General features: G+C 34.7%; 2 protein-coding genes across 2 annotated transcripts in view; one reads left to right on the top strand and one right to left on the bottom strand.

Annotated features, from left to right (window-relative positions):
* LOC142344652 (spliceosome-associated protein CWC27 homolog) overlaps nt 1-19,361 on the bottom strand; it is a 242,091-nt gene that overhangs the window by 74,033 nt on the left and 148,697 nt on the right. The gene's annotated exons all lie outside the window — the stretch shown is intronic.
* Nucleotides 11,968-19,361, top strand: part of LOC142344650 (uncharacterized) — a 116,550-nt gene continuing 109,156 nt past the window's right edge. Inside the window, exons 1-2 of the mRNA XM_075396467.1 lie at nt 11,968-12,442; nt 13,806-16,723. Coding sequence (XP_075252582.1) covers nt 11,983-12,442; nt 13,806-16,723 — 3,378 coding nt within the window. The 5' untranslated portion in view covers nt 11,968-11,982. The remainder of the gene's footprint in view (nt 12,443-13,805; nt 16,724-19,361) is intronic.

The raw sequence follows: 19,361 nt of genomic DNA, 5'->3' as shown, positions 1-19,361 counted from the left end.
CATATTGAGGTTTGAATTTCTATTTTTTTCCGCCATTTCAGAAAGATGTTTCCCGCGCGAGAAAATACAGCGAAAACAGAAGTAACTCAGAAACATGCGTCAAAATCCTCCGCTTACTTTTTTAAAGTGATTAATAGCCGCCCTCATCTTCTCAGCCGGCTATTCTAGCGCTCCTATTTTTTTTACATTTCAAAGAATCTGAATTGCATTGGTGTGCTGTGTTTTTACGACTTGAAGAGGAGTATTGGAGAAGTCCTTTTTACGACTCGAAGAGGAGTATTGGAGAAGTCCTTTTTTTAAATCACTTTAGTTGGAGTGAATTTTGAAGCAGGAAATGAAACGCGTGAAAAATTTTAGTGGTTTGGGTGCTGAACAAAAGTTAAGAGGGGAGCGAAAAGAGAGTGGTTTTTTGTTCATTGCGCTGTTTTCGAGAGAGCGAGAAATTGAGGTGTGAAAAACATTTCTGTAAGCGAGAGAAATTTTGTGTTCACGTGCAGCTTTTTAAAACCGTTTTTTTAAATTCTTTTGGTTTAGAAGTCTTATTATAATATTGTGTTATTTTTAAGGTTGCTTTAATAGTGGTTTGTAGGTTTTTGGTCATTAATAAGAATTTTATAGCATTTTTGCTGGTTTTTCAGCTATTTTGCTGAATTTTAGGCGAATTTTGGCAATTTTTTGCGTTTTTTCTTGTTATATTGCTTTGTATGGGCTTTAAATAGACGCATGTTAGTTAATGAGTCTTTAGATACCAAGTGATTACATTTTCTTAAGTTTTAAACGATTTTTTTTGAAGAAAAATGACAATAAACTTAAACTTTTTTAATTGTTCTTCTTAATTTTTTGCTGTTTTTCGCTTTTTTTCTAAACTATGAGAAGTTTCTTAGCCTATTGGGTTTTCCTATTGTTTTGGAAGTTTTTCAGTTTTCTTTATGCTCCATTTAACGTATTTGGCTCTATATGCTCTTGTGAAATCAAAAAAGCTTTTTTTTCTAAGATTTCTTTCAAGTTGTTTTTATATGCTCTTTGTGTTCTTCAAGTTTTTATAGCATTTGGGGATGCCTATGGTCCAATTTAGTTGTTTTTGATGCAGGTTGATGATTTTGATGTCAGTTTTGATTCATTTTATTAGAGATAATTAGTAATTTTTATGAAGATCTCCGCGAATTTTTGTGATTTTTTTGCTGAAATCTCCTGATTCTGCTTTTTGCTACTTTTTAGTAATCTAGTTTTTGATAGGAACTTCTCTAGAGGTTTTAATGGAATATATTTAGAGCACTTAGCATTGACAGAATTACTAACTTTTAATCTCTAATCTCTTTACTTTTTTTAATCAATTTTATTGGAGTGATTTTTGAAGCGGGAAATGAAACACCCGCAAGAGGTGCAAAAGAACTATCTGCTCTCTACTCAATTAGGCACAGCACAGTTTATCTAGATTATGTGCAGTTACAACTAAACTCAATGCTGATACAGGTTATATAGCTCCAATAGCTGTTTACGGTTCGTCTGTAACTCTTTAAGACCAATTTTGACGCTTTCTTAAACTACAAAGATGTACTTAATGAATTGAGATTTTTGCCTTTTTATATATTGCAATGCATGACATCCTAATGCGCATATCAAATAGTAAAAGCAACTACAACATTAATGACAGCGACTTTCTTTTTTTTTAAAAAAAAAAGCAGATCAACTTAAGAGAAGGTGACTGAATCGAGTTGCTTGCTACAAGGACTCGCCTTGAAAAATCCAGCTCAAATTTTATCAGACTGCATCCCTAGTCAATATCATACGGGGCTGTTGGAAAAGAATTTCCATTATTCAAATTAGACCTGTTCTGTACTGGAACTAGGTTGAGGATTTCTTTACTATCATGCCTATTTTTTTCAAGTCTGTTACAGAAAATAGCTGTTGTATCAGTTCAAGTTCAATGTTCTTGAAGATTTTTTTACGTTTGCCTTCTGGCACCTAATTTGTTTTTAATGTTCAAAGAGGGCCGGAGACTTTCAGTTTTCTTTTTGTTAATTCACGATACCAGTTGATTCAATTGAGAATGAATGCCTTTGGCAGGTTAATCAAAATGAGTTTTGCAAATGTTACTTGATTTGAAAGAAGCGTTCTTACATATTGCTCCTTGTGACTGAGAGTACAGTTTCATTGTCCGATTGTCACCTGCAAGTACTTTGAAAAAAGTGTTTGATTTGAATGATAATCGTCAATCTTGAGTTCTTGTGAACTTCTCAAATCTTTCAAATTGGTATTGATATTCGAATTTGAATGCTGTAACGATGATTAGATAAATTTTTGTGCCAGAGATTGAACTTCCTACACAAAATGTTTCACAAGTCTCATTTTCTTGTTTTGTTTTGGAAATGAAGCACGACTTGTAACCTACAATGACAGGGTTTCGATTATGCAGTTGAATAATGTACATTAATTGTTGTACAATGAATGCACAGGATAACTATGTACAATATGCGGACAAAAAAAGATCTTTCACACTACAGCTCCCGCAAAATTATGCCCCACATTTTAGTATTTTTTACATATTCGATATATAATCACTAAGCTTGGGAGGTCTAGTGGACTAGAAATCAATTGGTACCAATATTATTTAAAGCTCAAATTGGTGATTATCAGTAGAAGGTCTAGAAAGCATTCATAAATTTACATTAAACAAGGAGGCTCGGTAATGTGCGTTCGCACATTAAGTTCCGACCCCGCTCATCTACATTTTTCACTTAATTGTCTAACAAATGAGGAAGAGATAAAAAAAATTAACATATCAACATATCGTACAACAAACTACTAAACGAATAAAACAATCTACTCTAGAGGGCCTATGAGACCTGTGGCTACCATAATATGACTACCAGAAAAGACGGCAAACAAATCAAATAGTTACAAATATTAATTACGACCGGAACTCCTTGTCCATTTTTTGAAAACCACTAGTAACCAAATCAAAAATGGCATCAGATAAAAATTATACTAAGAAGATCAACCGGTACTTTTTGGAACAAAATATGGGACTTTTCCTCAATGCGAATTGGCAACAAGTCGGCTAGAAAGGAGCAAAAGCGGCCAAAGTTTATTAAAACATTGCTTTTTTTAAAAAAATAAAACTCGAACTGATTAGAAACACTGCGCATCAAATGAAATCATTGAGAGAATCTATTATACCTCAATAGAGAGCGACTGAGGCTTTTGATTATCGAGGATATGTCATACGACAACAAAAAGAACGACAATTACAGGTAAAAACGAAAAATTATGCACGTAAACGATGTCTCCCCAATCAATTAAATTTTAAGCTAATCAGTAAAATTAATAAAAATCTTCGTTTGCTTTTTTGCAGGTGACAACATTTATAAGTTAAATGACGCCCATTATTGTGATGCTGTGAAAAGAGAACAAAAACCTACAAAAAGGGGCAAATTTGCAAAAATTACGAAAATTGGTTTTATGAAAACTGGTTTTTCCAAGAAGAAAGACCATTTGAGGAAAATAAAACCGTTATGAAGAGCAAATTGTTTTTCAAAAGATAAATGATGTGTATTGTATATAGAGAAGCTTAGCTACAATTTAACAGAAATAAAATTGGCAGATCTCAAAAATCTATCTCTTTTTTTATTAAAAACAAATCTTTTCAAAATTCATAGCCAACAAAAGCTTTCGACTAAAAGAGTGGACAATTTGTCTTGCAGCTACTTGGAAAGCTAATTGCGACTGTTATTAATGAGACTAAAACAAGACTATAAAATAACATTAAATACAAGCTGAACTAATAAGTTTCACAAACAACTTTACGAAACCACAGTTTTGAAGCCATTAAATTTAACCACGATTAACCATAAGATATTAACCGCGAGAATATAACATCTTCATTTGCGTCTCCTTTTATCATCATAACATCTTTTTGTAAGGCGACCATCACAAAATGACAACCAAAAGAACCAAAAAAACTGAAAAGTATCTAAACTTCACAAAATTCTTCTGAAACAAATGGTCTAAGCCCTGAAGACATCATTTAAAAAGTTTAAGCAACAGAAAAATTAGTGTTTGATTCAACAAATCCTTAAAACGAGCTCTAAATAATGAGGCTAGTTTACACAAAATGATAGTACATTGTAAAATACGAAAAAAACGCAAACCAGAACAAAAAGGGATAAGTTGAAGAATACTATTACTCTTTTTTTTTAGAAATTTAATTCGAAAGTCAAAACAGCCATTAGTTTTTTACCGATATCAGTTATTTAAGTCCAATTGTTTATCTAGAGTTGGCCATTGAGACCTTTAAATACACAATATTTGGCATATGACAACAAAAATTAACAAATAAAGGGCAAAAATAAAAAACTCTGCAAATTTCTGCAAGAGAACGGTGTCGCAGCCCTTCAAACCATCTGCTATGAAAACAAAAATTATGTTCAGTTTCAAATGTTGTATAGTTTTTTCAATTTAGATTGTTGAATAATGTGACACTTTAAAAAAGAAACAAAATTAACAGCAAAATTGGGCAATTATGCCCAAAAATCAGAAAATTTTGTATGAAAACTCGTAGTAACAAAAGCAAGAAAACTTTCTGTTTAAACAATCAGCCACAAAATTAGTTCTTATTCTATAGTGAGGAAAGGCTGACCTGTACTTACTGAGAATAATGTTGACTAAAATAAAATAAATTGACAAGTTCAAAAAATCACAGAAATTTCCTCAAAACAAACACATTCAATAACAAAAGAGACATTAGGTAACAACCTAATGAATACAAAGGTTCACTTGCACCTCTTGAGGAAGAAATTTAGATCTTTTAGTGGGTAAACTTAAAAATCAGACTGCCAAAAGAATAACAATTGAAGGCAGAAGACAAGAATTCAATTAAATTTCACTAAAACTCTTCCTCAAAGCCATAAAAACCCTTTGGTTCTCTGAAAACAAACTGTATCTACATTTGGCTTCCAACTTACGTAAATTGGAGCGTACATTAAAGGAGCCGTAAATATAAAATATTGTCAGTATTTAAAATTAAAAAAACAAGCAAAATATTTTGAAAAAAGGCAGCATCAAAATAAAAACCAAAAAGTCTTCGAGTCCATGATATTATCAAATCTCTCCGTGATTTTGTCTCGCGCCCAGCAAACCGACCAAGTGTTCCAATTATGTGCGAATTAGACCAATTGTTGAGTGGAATTCTTCAAGCATTGAAAAAAAAAGATGCATTTTGTATAATTATCGAGTTAAATCTGCAAAAAACGGCAAAGTTTTAATTCCAGAAGACTTTCATATGGCGCCTAATTGCAACTAGCAATTTTTTTGATATTAGAGAGTCTGTGTTAAGGTTTCTAGGTCACTAAGTCTGGCAAACTTTAACAAAGTGGACCAAAAAACCATATTTTGTGCCATTTTTAATGAAAAATATTTGAGTTTTGAAAAATTTATCAAAAATTTTAGCCAAAAAAAACTTCGATCAAACAATTCATCAACGCTCTTCTATCTCTAACGGTAACAACAACACTCTGCCGTTAAAAATTTTAAATTATTTGAATTATATTAGCGAAATTGTGCCAAATTTTAGGAAAAATTACTGAAAATGTGAACAAAAACAGTCGAATGTTCACAAAACTTTAAACCTCGATAACTCCCTGTAAATTGAAAAAATCTTTTTAATTCCGTATTCTACGCTGGACCGGCTTTTTAATGATACCACTGACAATTCTCTACGATTAATATATCGGTCGGCCAAAATTGACTGAACAAAAAAACCCAAGTGAGTATATAGTTCCTCCCTCCCCCACTAAAGTGGGGGTCGGAACAATGATTAGTTGGTAACCATATAAGTTCGTACATTGATCAGTTAAGGGTTTTTAAATAATTGCATCTGAGCATGTTTATGCTCAGATGCAACTTTTTTTTAGCTGAAAATGGTGTTTGTTACTTCTCGTTAAGAGCTGAAAAAAAATTTGTTACTACTCTAATCAGAAAAAGACTATCCATAGATAGATGAAAATTATCGACTCATCTCTGTAAGTTTTGTTTAAACCTTGTTTTATCATGAATTCTTTCATCAATGAAAATAACTCTGAATCCGATTACACCTTCTTATATCCTTGCGTACTGCAAGGAACTGCACTAGATCTTGTTGTGCAGCGTCTGCGTAAATGGCAAGAATTTTCTTGATATAAAAATTCAGGAAATGATTCAATACGCGGATACAATGGTCTTTAGTGCAAAAACATCAATTGTTGAAGCAAAACTTCTTGCAAAATTGTCTTCAAACGTAGGCTAACTTTAAAATCTTTTTTCATTCAGCAAACAAAAAATGTTACCCCGGGCTTTATGGACTTAATTCGAACAACTAGAAAGTTTAGCAATAGAGAAAATGTCAAATTTATCGGAATTGTATTTGATTGAACCTTAGCGATGAAATACGAAGTGAAAACCCTCCGATAGATGGCCTGTGGCATCACAAATATAAACGCCATCAAATCTTCCCTAATTAAGACAAATTCATTAATGATTATTAAATGCATTAGTCCTTAGTCATCTCCCTTAATTATTGGTGGAATTAGAAACCATTGGACTCCATCACTTGTAACCAATTGAGTTGTGCTGTGCAAATGTGTTTCGGCTGGAGCAAATATGATTCTCCAACTGATATGGAGTTGAAAAATAACATTATTCCTATGAAACGTTCGTAAACTTTAAAAAGATACAATACCTCATGAAAATAAGACAATCAATTGCCTCCGTACAACAAGACTAGCCAACTTTGAGTACAAAGATTGACTGAGAGTACAGTTTCATTGTCCGATTGTCACCTGCAAGTACTTTGAAAAAAGTGTTTGATTTGAATGATAATCGTCAATCTTGAGTTCTTGTGAACTTCTCAAATCTTTCAAATTGGTATTGATATTCGAATTTGAATGCTGTAACGATGATTAGATAAATTTTTGTGCCAGAGATTGAACTTCCTACACAAAATGTTTCACAAGTCTCATTTTCTTGTTTTGTTTTGGAAATGAAGCACGACTTGTAACCTACAATGACAGGGTTTCGATTATGCAGTTGAATAATGTACATTAATTGTTGTACAATGAATGCACAGGATAACTATGTACAATATGCGGACAAAAAAAGATCTTTCACACTACAGCTCCCGCAAAATTATGCCCCACATTTTAGTATTTTTTACATATTCGATATATAATCACTAAGCTTGGGAGGTCTAGTGGACTAGAAATCAATTGGTACCAATATTATTTAAAGCTCAAATTGGTGATTATCAGTAGAAGGTCTAGAAAGCATTCATAAATTTACATTAAACAAGGAGGCTCGGTAATGTGCGTTCGCACATTAAGTTCCGACCCCGCTCATCTACATTTTTCACTTAATTGTCTAACAAATGAGGAAGAGATAAAAAAAATTAACATATCAACATATCGTACAACAAACTACTAAACGAATAAAACAATCTACTCTAGAGGGCCTATGAGACCTGTGGCTACCATAATATGACTACCAGAAAAGACGGCAAACAAATCAAATAGTTACAAATATTAATTACGACCGGAACTCCTTGTCCATTTTTTGAAAACCACTAGTAACCAAATCAAAAATGGCATCAGATAAAAATTATACTAAGAAGATCAACCGGTACTTTTTGGAACAAAATATGGGACTTTTCCTCAATGCGAATTGGCAACAAGTCGGCTAGAAAGGAGCAAAAGCGGCAAAAGTTTATTAAAACATTGCTTTTTTAAAAAAATAAAACTCGAACTGATTAGAAACACTGCGCATCAAATGAAATCATTGAGAGAATCTATTATACCTCAATAGAGAGCGACTGAGGCTTTTGATTATCGAGGATATGTCATACGACAACAAAAAGAACGACAATTACAGGTAAAAACGAAAAATTATGCACGTAAACGATGTCTCCCCAATCAATTAAATATTAAGCTAATCAGTAAAATTAATAAAAATCTTCGTTTGCTTTTTTGCAGGTGACAACATTTATAAGTTAAATGACGCCCATTATTGTGATACTGTGAAAAGAGAACAAAAACCTACAAAAAGGGGCAAATTTGCAAAAATTACGAAAATTGGTTTTATGAAAACTGGTTTTTCCAAGAAGAAAGACCATTTGAGGAAAATAAAACCGTTATGAAGAGCAAATTGTTTTTCAAAAGATAAATGATGTGTATTGTATATAGAGAAGCTTAGCTACAATTTAACAGAAATAAAATTGGCAGATCTCAAAAATCTATCTCTTTTTTTATTAAAAACAAATCTTTTCAAAATTCATAGCCAACAAAAGCTTTCGACTAAAAGAGTGGACAATTTGTCTTGCAGCTACTTGGAAAGCTAATTGCGACTGTTATTAATGAGACTAAAACAAGACTATAAAATAACATTAAATACAAGCTGAACTAATAAGTTTCACAAACAACTTTACGAAACCACAGTTTTGAAGCCATTAAATTTAACCACGATTAACCATAAGATATTAACCGCGAGAATATAACATCTTCATTTGCGTCTCCTTTTATCATCATAACATCTTTTTGTAAGGCGACCATCACAAAATGACAACCAAAAGAACCAAAAAAACTGAAAAGTATCTAAACTTCACAAAATTCTTCTGAAACAAATGGTCTAAGCCCTGAAGACATCATTTAAAAAGTTTAAGCAACAGAAAAATTAGTGTTTGATTCAACAAATCCTTAAAACGAGCTCTAAATAATGAGGCTAGTTTACACAAAATGATAGTACATTGTAAAATACGAAAAAAACGCAAACCAGAACAAAAAGGGATAAGTTGAAGAATACTATTACTCTTTTTTTTTAGAAATTTAATTCGAAAGTCAAAACAGCCATTAGTTTTTTACCGATATCAGTTATTTAAGTCCAATTGTTTATCTAGAGTTGGCCATTGAGACCTTTAAATACACAATATTTGGCATATGACAACAAAAATTAACAAATAAAGGGCAAAAATAAAAAACTCTGCAAATTTCTGCAAGAGAACGGTGTCGCAGCCCTTCAAACCATCTGCTATGAAAACAAAAATTATGTTCAGTTTCAAATGTTGTATAGCTTTTTCAAATTAGATTGTTGAATAATGTGACACTTTAAAAAAGAAACAAAATTAACAGCAAAATTGGGCAATTATGCCCAAAAATCAGAAAATTTTGTATGAAAACTCGTAGTAACAAAAGCAAGAAAACTTTCTGTTTAAACAATCAGCCACAAAATTAGTTCATATTCTATAGTGAGGAAAGGCTGACCTGTACTTACTGAGAATAATGTTGACTAAAATAAAATAAATTGACAAGTTCAAAAAATCACAGAAATTTCCTCAAAACAAACACATTCAATAACAAAAGAGACATTAGGTAACAACCTAATGAATACAAAGGTTCACTTGCACCTCTTGAGGAAGAAATTTAGATCTTTTAGTGGGTAAACTTAAAAATCAGACTGCCAAAAGAATAACAATTGAAGGCAGAAGACAAGAATTCAATTAAATTTCACTAAAACTCTTCCTCAAAGCCATAAAAACCCTTTGGTTCTCTGAAAACAAACTGTATCTACATTTGGCTTCCAACTTACGTAAATTGGAGCGTTCATTAAAGGAGCCGTAAATATAAAATATTGTCAGTATTTAAAATTAAAAAAACAAGCAAAATATTTTGAAAAAAGGCAGCATCAAAATAAAAACCAAAAAGTCTTCGAGTCCATGATATTATCAAATCTCTCCGTGATTTTGTCTCGCGCCCAGCAAACCGACCAAGTGTTCCAATTATGTGCGAATTAGACCAATTGTTGAGTGGAATTCTTCAAGCATTGAAAAAAAAAGATGCATTTTGTATAATTATCGAGTTAAATCTGCAAAAAACGGCAAAGTTTTAATTCCAGAAGACTTTCATATGGCGCCTAATTGCAACTAGCAATTTTTTTGATATTAGAGAGTCTGTGTTAAGGTTTCTAGGTCACTAAGTTTGGCAAACTTTAACAAAGTGGACCAAAAAACCATATTTTGTGCCATTTTTGATGAAAAATATTTGAGTTTTGAAAAATTTATCAAAAATTTTAGCCAAAAAAAACTTCGATCAAACAATTCATCAACGCTCTTCTATCTCTAACGGTAACAACAACACTCTGCCGTTAAAAATTTTAAATTATTTGAATTATATTAGCGAAATTGTGCCAAATTTTAGGAAAAATTACTGAAAATGTGAACAAAAACAGTCGAATGTTCACAAAACTTTAAACCTCGATAACTCCCTGTAAATTGAAAAAATCTTTTTAATTCCGTATTCTACGCTGGACCGGCTTTTTAATGATACCACTGACAATTCTCTACGATTAATATATCGGTCGGCCAAAATTGACTGAACAAAAAAACCCAAGTGAGTATATAGTTCCTCCCTCCCCCACTAAAGTGGGGGTCGGAACAATGATTAGTTGGTAACCATATAAGTTCGTACATTGATCAGTTAAGGGTTTTCAAATAATTGCATCTGAGCATGTTTATGCTCAGATGCAACTTTTTTTTAGCTGAAAATGGTGTTTGTTACTTCTCGTTAAGAGCTGAAAAAAAATTTGTTACTACTCTAATCAGAAAAAGACTATCCATAGATAGATGAAAATTATCGACTCATCTCTGTAAGTTTTGTTTAAACCTTGTTTTATCATGAATTCTTTCATCAATGAAAATAACTCTGAATCCGATTACACCTTCTTATATCCTTGCGTACTGCAAGGAACTGCACTAGATCTTGTTGTGCAGCGTCTGCGTAAATGGCAAGAATTTTCTTGATATAAAAATTCAGGAAATGATTCAATACGCGGATACAATGGTCTTTAGTGCAAAAACATCAATTGTTGAAGCAAAACTTCTTGCAAAATTGTCTTCAAACGTAGGCTAACTTTAAAATCTTTTTTCATTCAGCAAACAAAAAATGTTACCCCGGGCTTTATGGACTTAATTCGAACAACTAGAAAGTTTAGCAATAGAGAAAATGTCAAATTTATCGGAATTGTATTTGATTGAACCTTAGCGATGAAATACGAAGTGAAAACCCTCCGATAGATGGCCTGTGGCATCACAAATATAAACGCCATCAAATCTTCCCTAATTAAGACAAATTCATTAATGATTATTAAATGCATTAGTCCTTAGTCATCTCCCTTAATTATTGGTGGAATTAGAAACCATTGGACTCCATCACTTGTAACCAATTGAGTTGTGCTGTGCAAATGTGTTTCGGCTGGAGCAAATATGATTCTCCAACTGATATGGAGTTGAAAAATAACATTATTCCTATGAAACGTTCGTAAACTTTAAAAAGATACAATACCTCATGAAAATAAGACAATCAATTGCCTCCGTACAACAAGACTAGCCAACTTAACAAATTTGGGCAAAAATACGAACGAAGAAGTGTCTTTCACGTGAAATCAAAACCAGTTGCCTAGCTTTTGATAGCTCAAAATAGGTGCTACCCCATTGGAACAACAAATTCTGATACAAGATCAAAGAATCATCTCAAGAACAAAGATGAAACATTTTTTCAAAAAGAATTTTAGCGAGATCCTGAACAAATTGTTTTTTGTAAGTTGACCTTGGCTGATTTCAAGTTTAATACAATTTACAGATATCCAGTAATTGAGATTTTGTACTATTATATGTTCCCAATTGAGTGTTGATTTACATTTACTTTGAGAGTTAAAGTGAGTTAACGTCCACAAATGTATGAAATTATACCTTAATCAAGCTAGCAGACCTCAATTGTTGCAACTGGAAAGGCCAGATTGGTATCTATTTTTTGTACATCTTCAATTGCCAACAAGCTACATTAAACTAGTTTTTGTGGGATCTTGAGAGGTCCAGTTATCGAAATGTGTAAGTTTGTAAATTAAAGGTGCATAGAAACTATTTTCTGTACCTGAAGCGATGTTTTGCGACTGTCAGTTACAGGAATGCCGAAGCATTCGGAGATCACTACATCAAATACTGCCTGTACTAATTTTTCCCGAATTAATGTAAACATTTCTTTTCAGTTTCTCATGTCAGCGCTCCAAATTCCCAAGCAAGTGATACCTTTCAATAACAACACGAATGTTACCACAACTAAAGGCATCGCCAGAGCTCTCACCAACAGCACCTCGCCTCAATCGGACTCTGAGAACCGCCCAATGATCAGCTCAGTCATGAACGGGGCGCCTCCAAAACAAGGTCACGTAATCTCACACTCACCTGGCAATCAGTTCAAGCAGAGCACAATTTCCTTCAACAACAAGAAATCACCCCATTCAATGTTGAAGGTTAACGAAAAGGTTTTCCCTGATATTGCCAGCTCATCTTCATCAGATTCCTCTCCGTATTCATCTGATGACGAAGTGCTTCTCGTCACTCAACAGAAGAAGGAAGAGCCGCTTAGTAAGTTTTATTACAGAATCATAACGTACTGACGAAGAAAAAGTCATTCTGAACAGTTCTGAAAAGTTATTTCAAAATCGTTCATGGAGTGCGCCCAAATGATTATCCAACATGCAAAACAATTTTTTCTGATCGTTGTTGAGCAAAGCGATTTTTTCTGTTCGTTGCTGAGTATGAGTTAAATTTTAAGGTTGATGTTCCAACTTGAATAAGTGTCTAATATACGCGTAGCAAAAAGGGGTGTAAATGTTGTCTTCTGGAGTTTTTTTTCATCTTCATCAACCCTATATTGAGTGATATAAAATGTGATCTAATTTTGTCAATGAACTAAGTTTTAAAACCCGAAGCCTGAACAGCTTACTTGAGTGTATTATCCGGCAATCTGCTGGCTACGTTTGAAAATAGAGCAATCTTCTCTGGCGTCATTTGTGAAGTGCTTGCAGACGATTTAATGAGTCAGGCAATGATTGTTAGTTTTTCAAAGAGGGCTTCAAATTTTTTTCCGCAGTATTAATATACCGAGTTTCGCTTTTAAATAGCCTTACAACTATATTGAACGCTTTGAATTGCTTCATCTTTTGTCTTCCAGATTGTCAGCTCGAGTTTATTTGCGGTTTCTTTTATTTACTTGAGTGAACTGCTAATTGTAAGCCAAAGATATTTAATGGATGTCAAACCATATTTTTATTGAGTTTTCCCGTTATTAATTGTTTTTCCTGATGTAAATTGATCTTGTCAAGAATTTGGAAACTGACAAAAGAGTTAGTTAGGGCGTCAAATCGGATTGAAGTTCAAAAGCTCTGGGGCTTCACGAGTCTCATAAATGTACGGTTCTCAGAAATGTACGGCTGAGGAGGCAAAAATTCATAATGTTTTGAATGGAACAGACCTTTAACCTATTTTTTCCACCCTAACTTTCCCCCCTTAACCAGTGAGGCTAACTCGTTTAACCTAAGTTTGATACAGCCAAAATGAGAGTCACACCAGTTGTTGAGAGCAATTCGTCCGCCTTTGACGAAAGGCAAAGAGAAAGTGCGCCCAATGTAATAAGTTGGGATGATTTAGTAAGTGATAACGTTTTTGTTGTCCTTGGAGGACCAATTTCAGAGCTTAAGATCAGTGTGTGAGTGGGTTGAATAGGAAACCTCATGCTGCAATTTCACGCTAATTTGATTACAAGTAATTTTATGGCGAATATCTCAAAAACCAAAGTGTCGGGTGACCGAAAACCTAAGTGTCCGAGTTCTTTGGGAAGATTCTTTGGGAAGATATCTTAAAATTGGGGAAATTTCACGAATCGAATGAAATAAGACGGTCCTAATGCGTTGGAAATTTATGCTGGGAATGTATTGGTGTGTTTTAGAACCTGCTAAAGTTGTCAACCAAGCTTCTGCTAAACCAAAGCCTAGTCCGGCAAGCAAACTGCAGCTAAATATCAACTCAGCTGAAAAACCGAAAAAGAAGTCCAAACTGCCGATTTCTCCCGCACCCAATGGAAAAACAAATGGGTTCAAATCGGACGAGAAATCTTCAAAAAGTAAAATCAGTGAATCGGGTGAAAAACCGAAAAAGCCTAAGAAATTAAAACTAGATGGACATGAAAAACCGGTGGAAAAATCTTCCAGCAGTAAATCGGAGAAACCAAAGAAAGATAAAGACAAAGAGAAAGACTCGGAAAAGAAACCTAAAAAGATCTCGAATAGTAAACCTCAAGCAACTGCAGACCAGCAAAAGCCGTTACAATTTGTAATCAGTTCCGATGAAGACGAACCGTTATGCAATTTGGGAAAAGCAAAATCAGAAAGTGAGAAATCTACCGACACAAAATTAACAAATGGTTCTTCATCTGAAAGTGTACCGAAACCGAAGAAGCCAAAACCAAAGAAGAAACCAGAAGATAAGCCAGAAAAGTCTGCAACCGAGAATACCGGTGATAGCAAACCGATCGTAGCAATGTCTGTCGACAGCAGCTCTGATGATAATGAAGATATACCACTCTCTGTTATTAAACTGAAGTCGCCTGTTAGCTTGAAAACGAAACCGTTCACTCCTGGTAAAAGTAGCAAAGCTAAAGCTGCCCAGAATTTGATGAACAAACACTTTTCAACAACAGCTGATAAAGGGAAACTAAAGGTCGAATACCAACAGCCCCCCATAATATCAAAGTTGGTAAAACTTTTGGAAGGTGGTAGTTGGAAAGATGACCCAGAAAAACAGAAACGTGTTAAACATCTGGTTACCCATTCAGCCAAAGTTCTATCTGCTTTTGAGCGCGAACGAATTCCTGCTGCGGCCAAGCAGTTAATATTGGATAAAAGAAAGGATTTGGATGAAAAGGAACGATGGAAGAACTTGACACCTGAACAAAGGGAGTGTGAACTGAAAGCTAAACGATTGGAGAAGCAGCGCCAGTTGCAGCTTTTGAAAGCGGAAGCTCCGCCAAAACCAGTTTTGATTAAACAGGATGATCTTCTGCATGAGAGTGTCCGACCATTGCCCAAACCGACTCAGATAAAATTACCCGAAGGTGTTTCAATGAAAATGTATGGAGATGTACTGATGGTGATAGAATTTATGCAAATTTTCAGAGGAATTTTATCACCCGACGACAGTTACGAATTGGATTTTAGCGTCAGTTTTTTATTGGAGGCTTTAACTATTGGCAGTGATGGGTTCCTGTTTTTAAGCTCAATTGTTGAAGCCCTTTTGAAGTCATTGTTACAAGATCAAGTGAACGAATTGCTTGTTGATTTGGAAACTAATTTATCCCATGTTACCGTTACGTGTCATTCTGTTTCTGATATGTGCAGACTTTATTTGAACCATGTTTTGAACGACCAGGAGAGGTTGATTGGTTTCACACCTGAACCCGCATTGTTTTTGGCCGCTGAAAAATTAAAAGCTATTGATTTTGTTGATTTGTCTGCTGAGGAAAAATTAGCCATAATTACATTTTTTGTAAACGAAGTTTTGAAAACTGAAGTTTATGAGCAGTATCTACAGGACAGACAAGCTTACTACACTGATTGCTCACGTTGGAAGATGAGAGCTAACCAGGAATACCAAAAATTTTTGAAAGAAAAACAGGATAAAGAGACAGATTTGAATGCAAAGAAGGCTGAAATCATCGCCAAAGCGAGCGAACAAGTTTACGGCGAACAAAGTGCAGAAACTGCAAGTACAGTGGTCAGTGCATCTACCGAAATGGACGAAGATAAGTTTTTAACAATCGCTGAAGAGCATGCTATTTTAACGAGCAGCATGTCAAGGCGTCAACAAGAAATGGAGCTTGCCAAATTGAGAAAAGATCGCGAAGAGCGCTTCAAGAAAATCAAACTTGAACAGGAAATAGAGGAAAGCAAAATCTATCTGGAGAAAGATAAAAGTGATGCTGAGTTTGAGAAAATTTCTGCACTGGTTGGAAAGTTGTCTCGCCTCACGCCAATTGGCTATGACAGATTCCATAATAAATATTGGATTCTGGATTGCGTTCCAGGAATTTTGGTGGAAAGATGCTGGGCCAGCTACAACATATCTTACGAAACGCCATCGCCTCCGAAAGAGGAACCGGATGTCATTGAAACCCAGTCGCAGAATTCCGAAGTTGCCTCAAGTGTCGAGAACTCGACTAGCGTACCAAATGGCCAAACAGCAGAAGCCGTCAAGAAAGAGGACGAGTCCTCAGAGATTCAGGTTATCAAAAGTATCGTTTCAGCTGTTTCTCAAAACTCCTCTTCGACTAATATGCCCCTGAAACATTTCACTCGCCAAGAGATTCCCCCTAAACTGCTTCCGAGAGTTGGCCCAAATAACTGGGTTGTGTATGACACGGTCGATCAACTTGATTCTCTAATGAAGCGGCTTTACGAATGGGGCAATCGGGAATTTGCGTTGCGGAATGATTTGCGAAAGCATTTGCCCTCCGTGAGGGAGAAGTTGGTGTCGAAGAAAATTAAAGAGGAGGCAAAAGTCACCGCCGCTGCGACAAATCAATCTACTCAATCAGCTGAAAAGCCTGCTGAGGCAAGTACATCTGAAAACAAAGAGTCCTCGTCGCAAAATTCGGAGGTGAAGATGGAGACTGAAGACATAAAAGTGCTCGAGGAGGAGGAAGAGGAAAAACTGCCAGTGATTCCGAAAAAGTTCAAAGACCACTATCTGAGTTATCTTCAGTCAGACATGAAGGATGTCCATCTGAGGCTGTTCAATGGAGGTCTATCATGGGGCAACCCAGAGGCGATTGAGAACCAGTTTGACAGCGCCAAATCTATGGAAGACATCGTTAGTACCTGTTAAGTTTTTTTTAACTCGAAGTTTCATACTCGCCAAATAAACAACGGAAGTTGCGAGATCTGATCAATATATTGATCGTATTTTAGATATTAGCGCTTTAGCGGGTATTAATTGGTCTCGAACAAGGTTAGAACCAATTATTTTTGTTCATTTAACTTTTCGGTGATTTTTTTTCATTTGATCCCTATTCACGATTTGAGCTGCTGATCGCAAGTGTAGGAAGTGCACTGCTAAATGTCAAATGAAAAGCCCACCAAAATTGTCTTCATTTTTAAAGCTTATCGGTCATCTCAGCCGGCTAATATTGCGTCACACAATTTTTTTTCGCTGTACCCAGTTTTTGCAGATTTTTCAACATTTAACGAAATCTTGGTGATCTCTCTAGGCTGGTTTCATTATGTGCTCATTCTGCGCAAGGTACGCAGTTATGTAATCTAAAATGAACAGAATCGATATCAAAAAACAAAATCGATAGAAACGTGATAGACTCATAGAGCCAAGTTTTAGATGCCCGGTATTTGTTCTAAATAGTCTTAGTTAGCAGATCTAATGTGTATTTGTGTTGATAATGATATGTCTAGCTTCTCATGGAAACAAGAGTATGCTTAAATGCGAAATCAAGTGAAAATAGCTAACACTTTTGGAAAAAGAATCGATTTTTTCTGTTCTTGTTAATTACTCTCTGGAACGAAGTTTGAGGCTGTTAATGTAAACGAGTGTGTCCTTTTTATGCAAAATTTTTGCTTTTGTTCTAGAACAATCGTTTGATTTCACTTTTTCAAGCTTTACTTCTTGACTTTTACTGCGTGACCTAAGTTGCTCTTATTCAGAAATTAAGTTCAAGGGCGATTGTAGATCAGCTAGCACAAGGACGTGATTAAGACTGCAATCAATTACGGCGGGGGTTCGAACCCCTCTTGGTCGGATGTTTTTGCATCCATAGAGAATAATCTAGGCTACAATCCCCCCTATCGTTCGAGAGCAATTAGATGTTAGTTGGTTTACAATTTTGTTCCTTGATCGCTGGGTTTTCAGATTTTTTAATAGTAAAAGTGACTGCTAATCAATTTGGCATGCAGTTGCTATAGGCGGAAGAATATTGGGAGACTTCTTTGGGTGTTCTTTGTTTCTTCAACCAACATTTGGTATCGCTACAGAAAAATGGAAAGATCGTTTACTGATAAAAATATGGCATGTCGCTAAAAAAGGCTTCTTACAAATTCGTTTTGCTGCCCTCAAAAGATATGGTATCATTTTTCGGTGTGGTATATTATTGGCTTTGTTTTTTTCCATTTTAAAAACCATTCATTCACATGCGTACCCCCTCAAAATACCAAGCAATTGCTCTCAAATGATTTTTTGTATCGTTTTAATCCTGCTCTCGTTTTTCTTCGATTTGTACCTAATCCTCGAGACATTTTGTCATTCTCTTATCTTTTATTCAGTTGGTTGTCCCATTATTTAGACCTAAAATGGATTCAATTATGTGGAATTGTAGAATTTGTCGGTAATGATTGCTAATTTTCATTATTTCAGCAGTTTATTTTTCTGTTCATTATTTCAGCAGTTTATTTTTCTGTTCATTATTTCAGCAGTTTATTTTTCTGTTCATTATTTCAGCAGTTTATTTTTCGGATCATATTTGTTCTTGATTTTCTACAAGCTCTCGATGACTTTTTCAAATGTGATTTGAAGCTATAAGGTCAATTTAAGACTGGTAAAGTATTAATTACACATAATTTGTAACTTTTGATGAGCTGGAATTTTTTGTGGACAGTTCTTTTAGTAACACTGCTAGTGCTTTTAACGCGGCTCAAACATAATTTTGCACAATTACATGTTGTGTCATTTGGTCTTTTTCTGAGATTTTTGTTGATTCGATTTTTTCTGAGCGTTATCAATATTGCTCTTCTTCGTAATTGAAGCAACTGTTCTATTCAGACCTGCTCGTGGACACAAGTGTGTGTTGTTTTTTTTGTCTTTGATTAGAAGTGTAATTATAGGTGTTTTCTGATTCTTAAATTTGAGTTTTCTGTTTTGAAAAGTTTTAACTTAGTTTGTAAGATTATTATCTGCCGTTTGCTTTCGCGCTCTTTTTCAGATTAGAATCATGAATTGTTTGAGGGCAATTGATAACCTTGTCAGTTGTTTCAGTCTATCACTTTTTTGACCTCTTTAATTATTTGGGTTTTTTAACGTTACCAAACGTTTTCAATGATGGAAAATTTTGCTGCATTTTGTTTCTCTTGGTGACAGTGGTTTAAGTTTCACCAATTTTTAGAGCAGACCTGGAGAGGTAGTGAATTAATGGTTTAATACAAAAGGTAGTGGCTTCCACTGCAATTACGGTTTTGTTAGTGAAGTTTTGACGCTTCGAGTCACTTCCGGAATTCTTCCGGCTATGTTTTTGTTTCGTCGTCTGACGCTCTTTTTTCGTTTTACATTTGTTCACACAGCAAAGCTGAAAAAGTCAAAGTTTCTGAATGACTTCTTCCTCTCACTAACGGCATTTGCGCGCGTGACGTCATTTCTCGTTCGCTTTAGCGAAAGTTTTTAGCTTATTTGCGTGATTAGATTTTGATCATACGTGACTTACCTCACTCAATAAAATGACTTTTGCACTTTA

Source organism: Convolutriloba macropyga, chromosome 8 (genome assembly GCF_964194025.1).
Source record: "Convolutriloba macropyga chromosome 8, txConMacr16.3, whole genome shotgun sequence".
NCBI lineage: Eukaryota > Metazoa > Xenacoelomorpha > Acoela > Convolutidae > Convolutriloba > Convolutriloba macropyga.
Note: the sequence above shows the minus strand (reverse complement) of the source record. Positions and strands in the feature narration are given on the sequence as shown.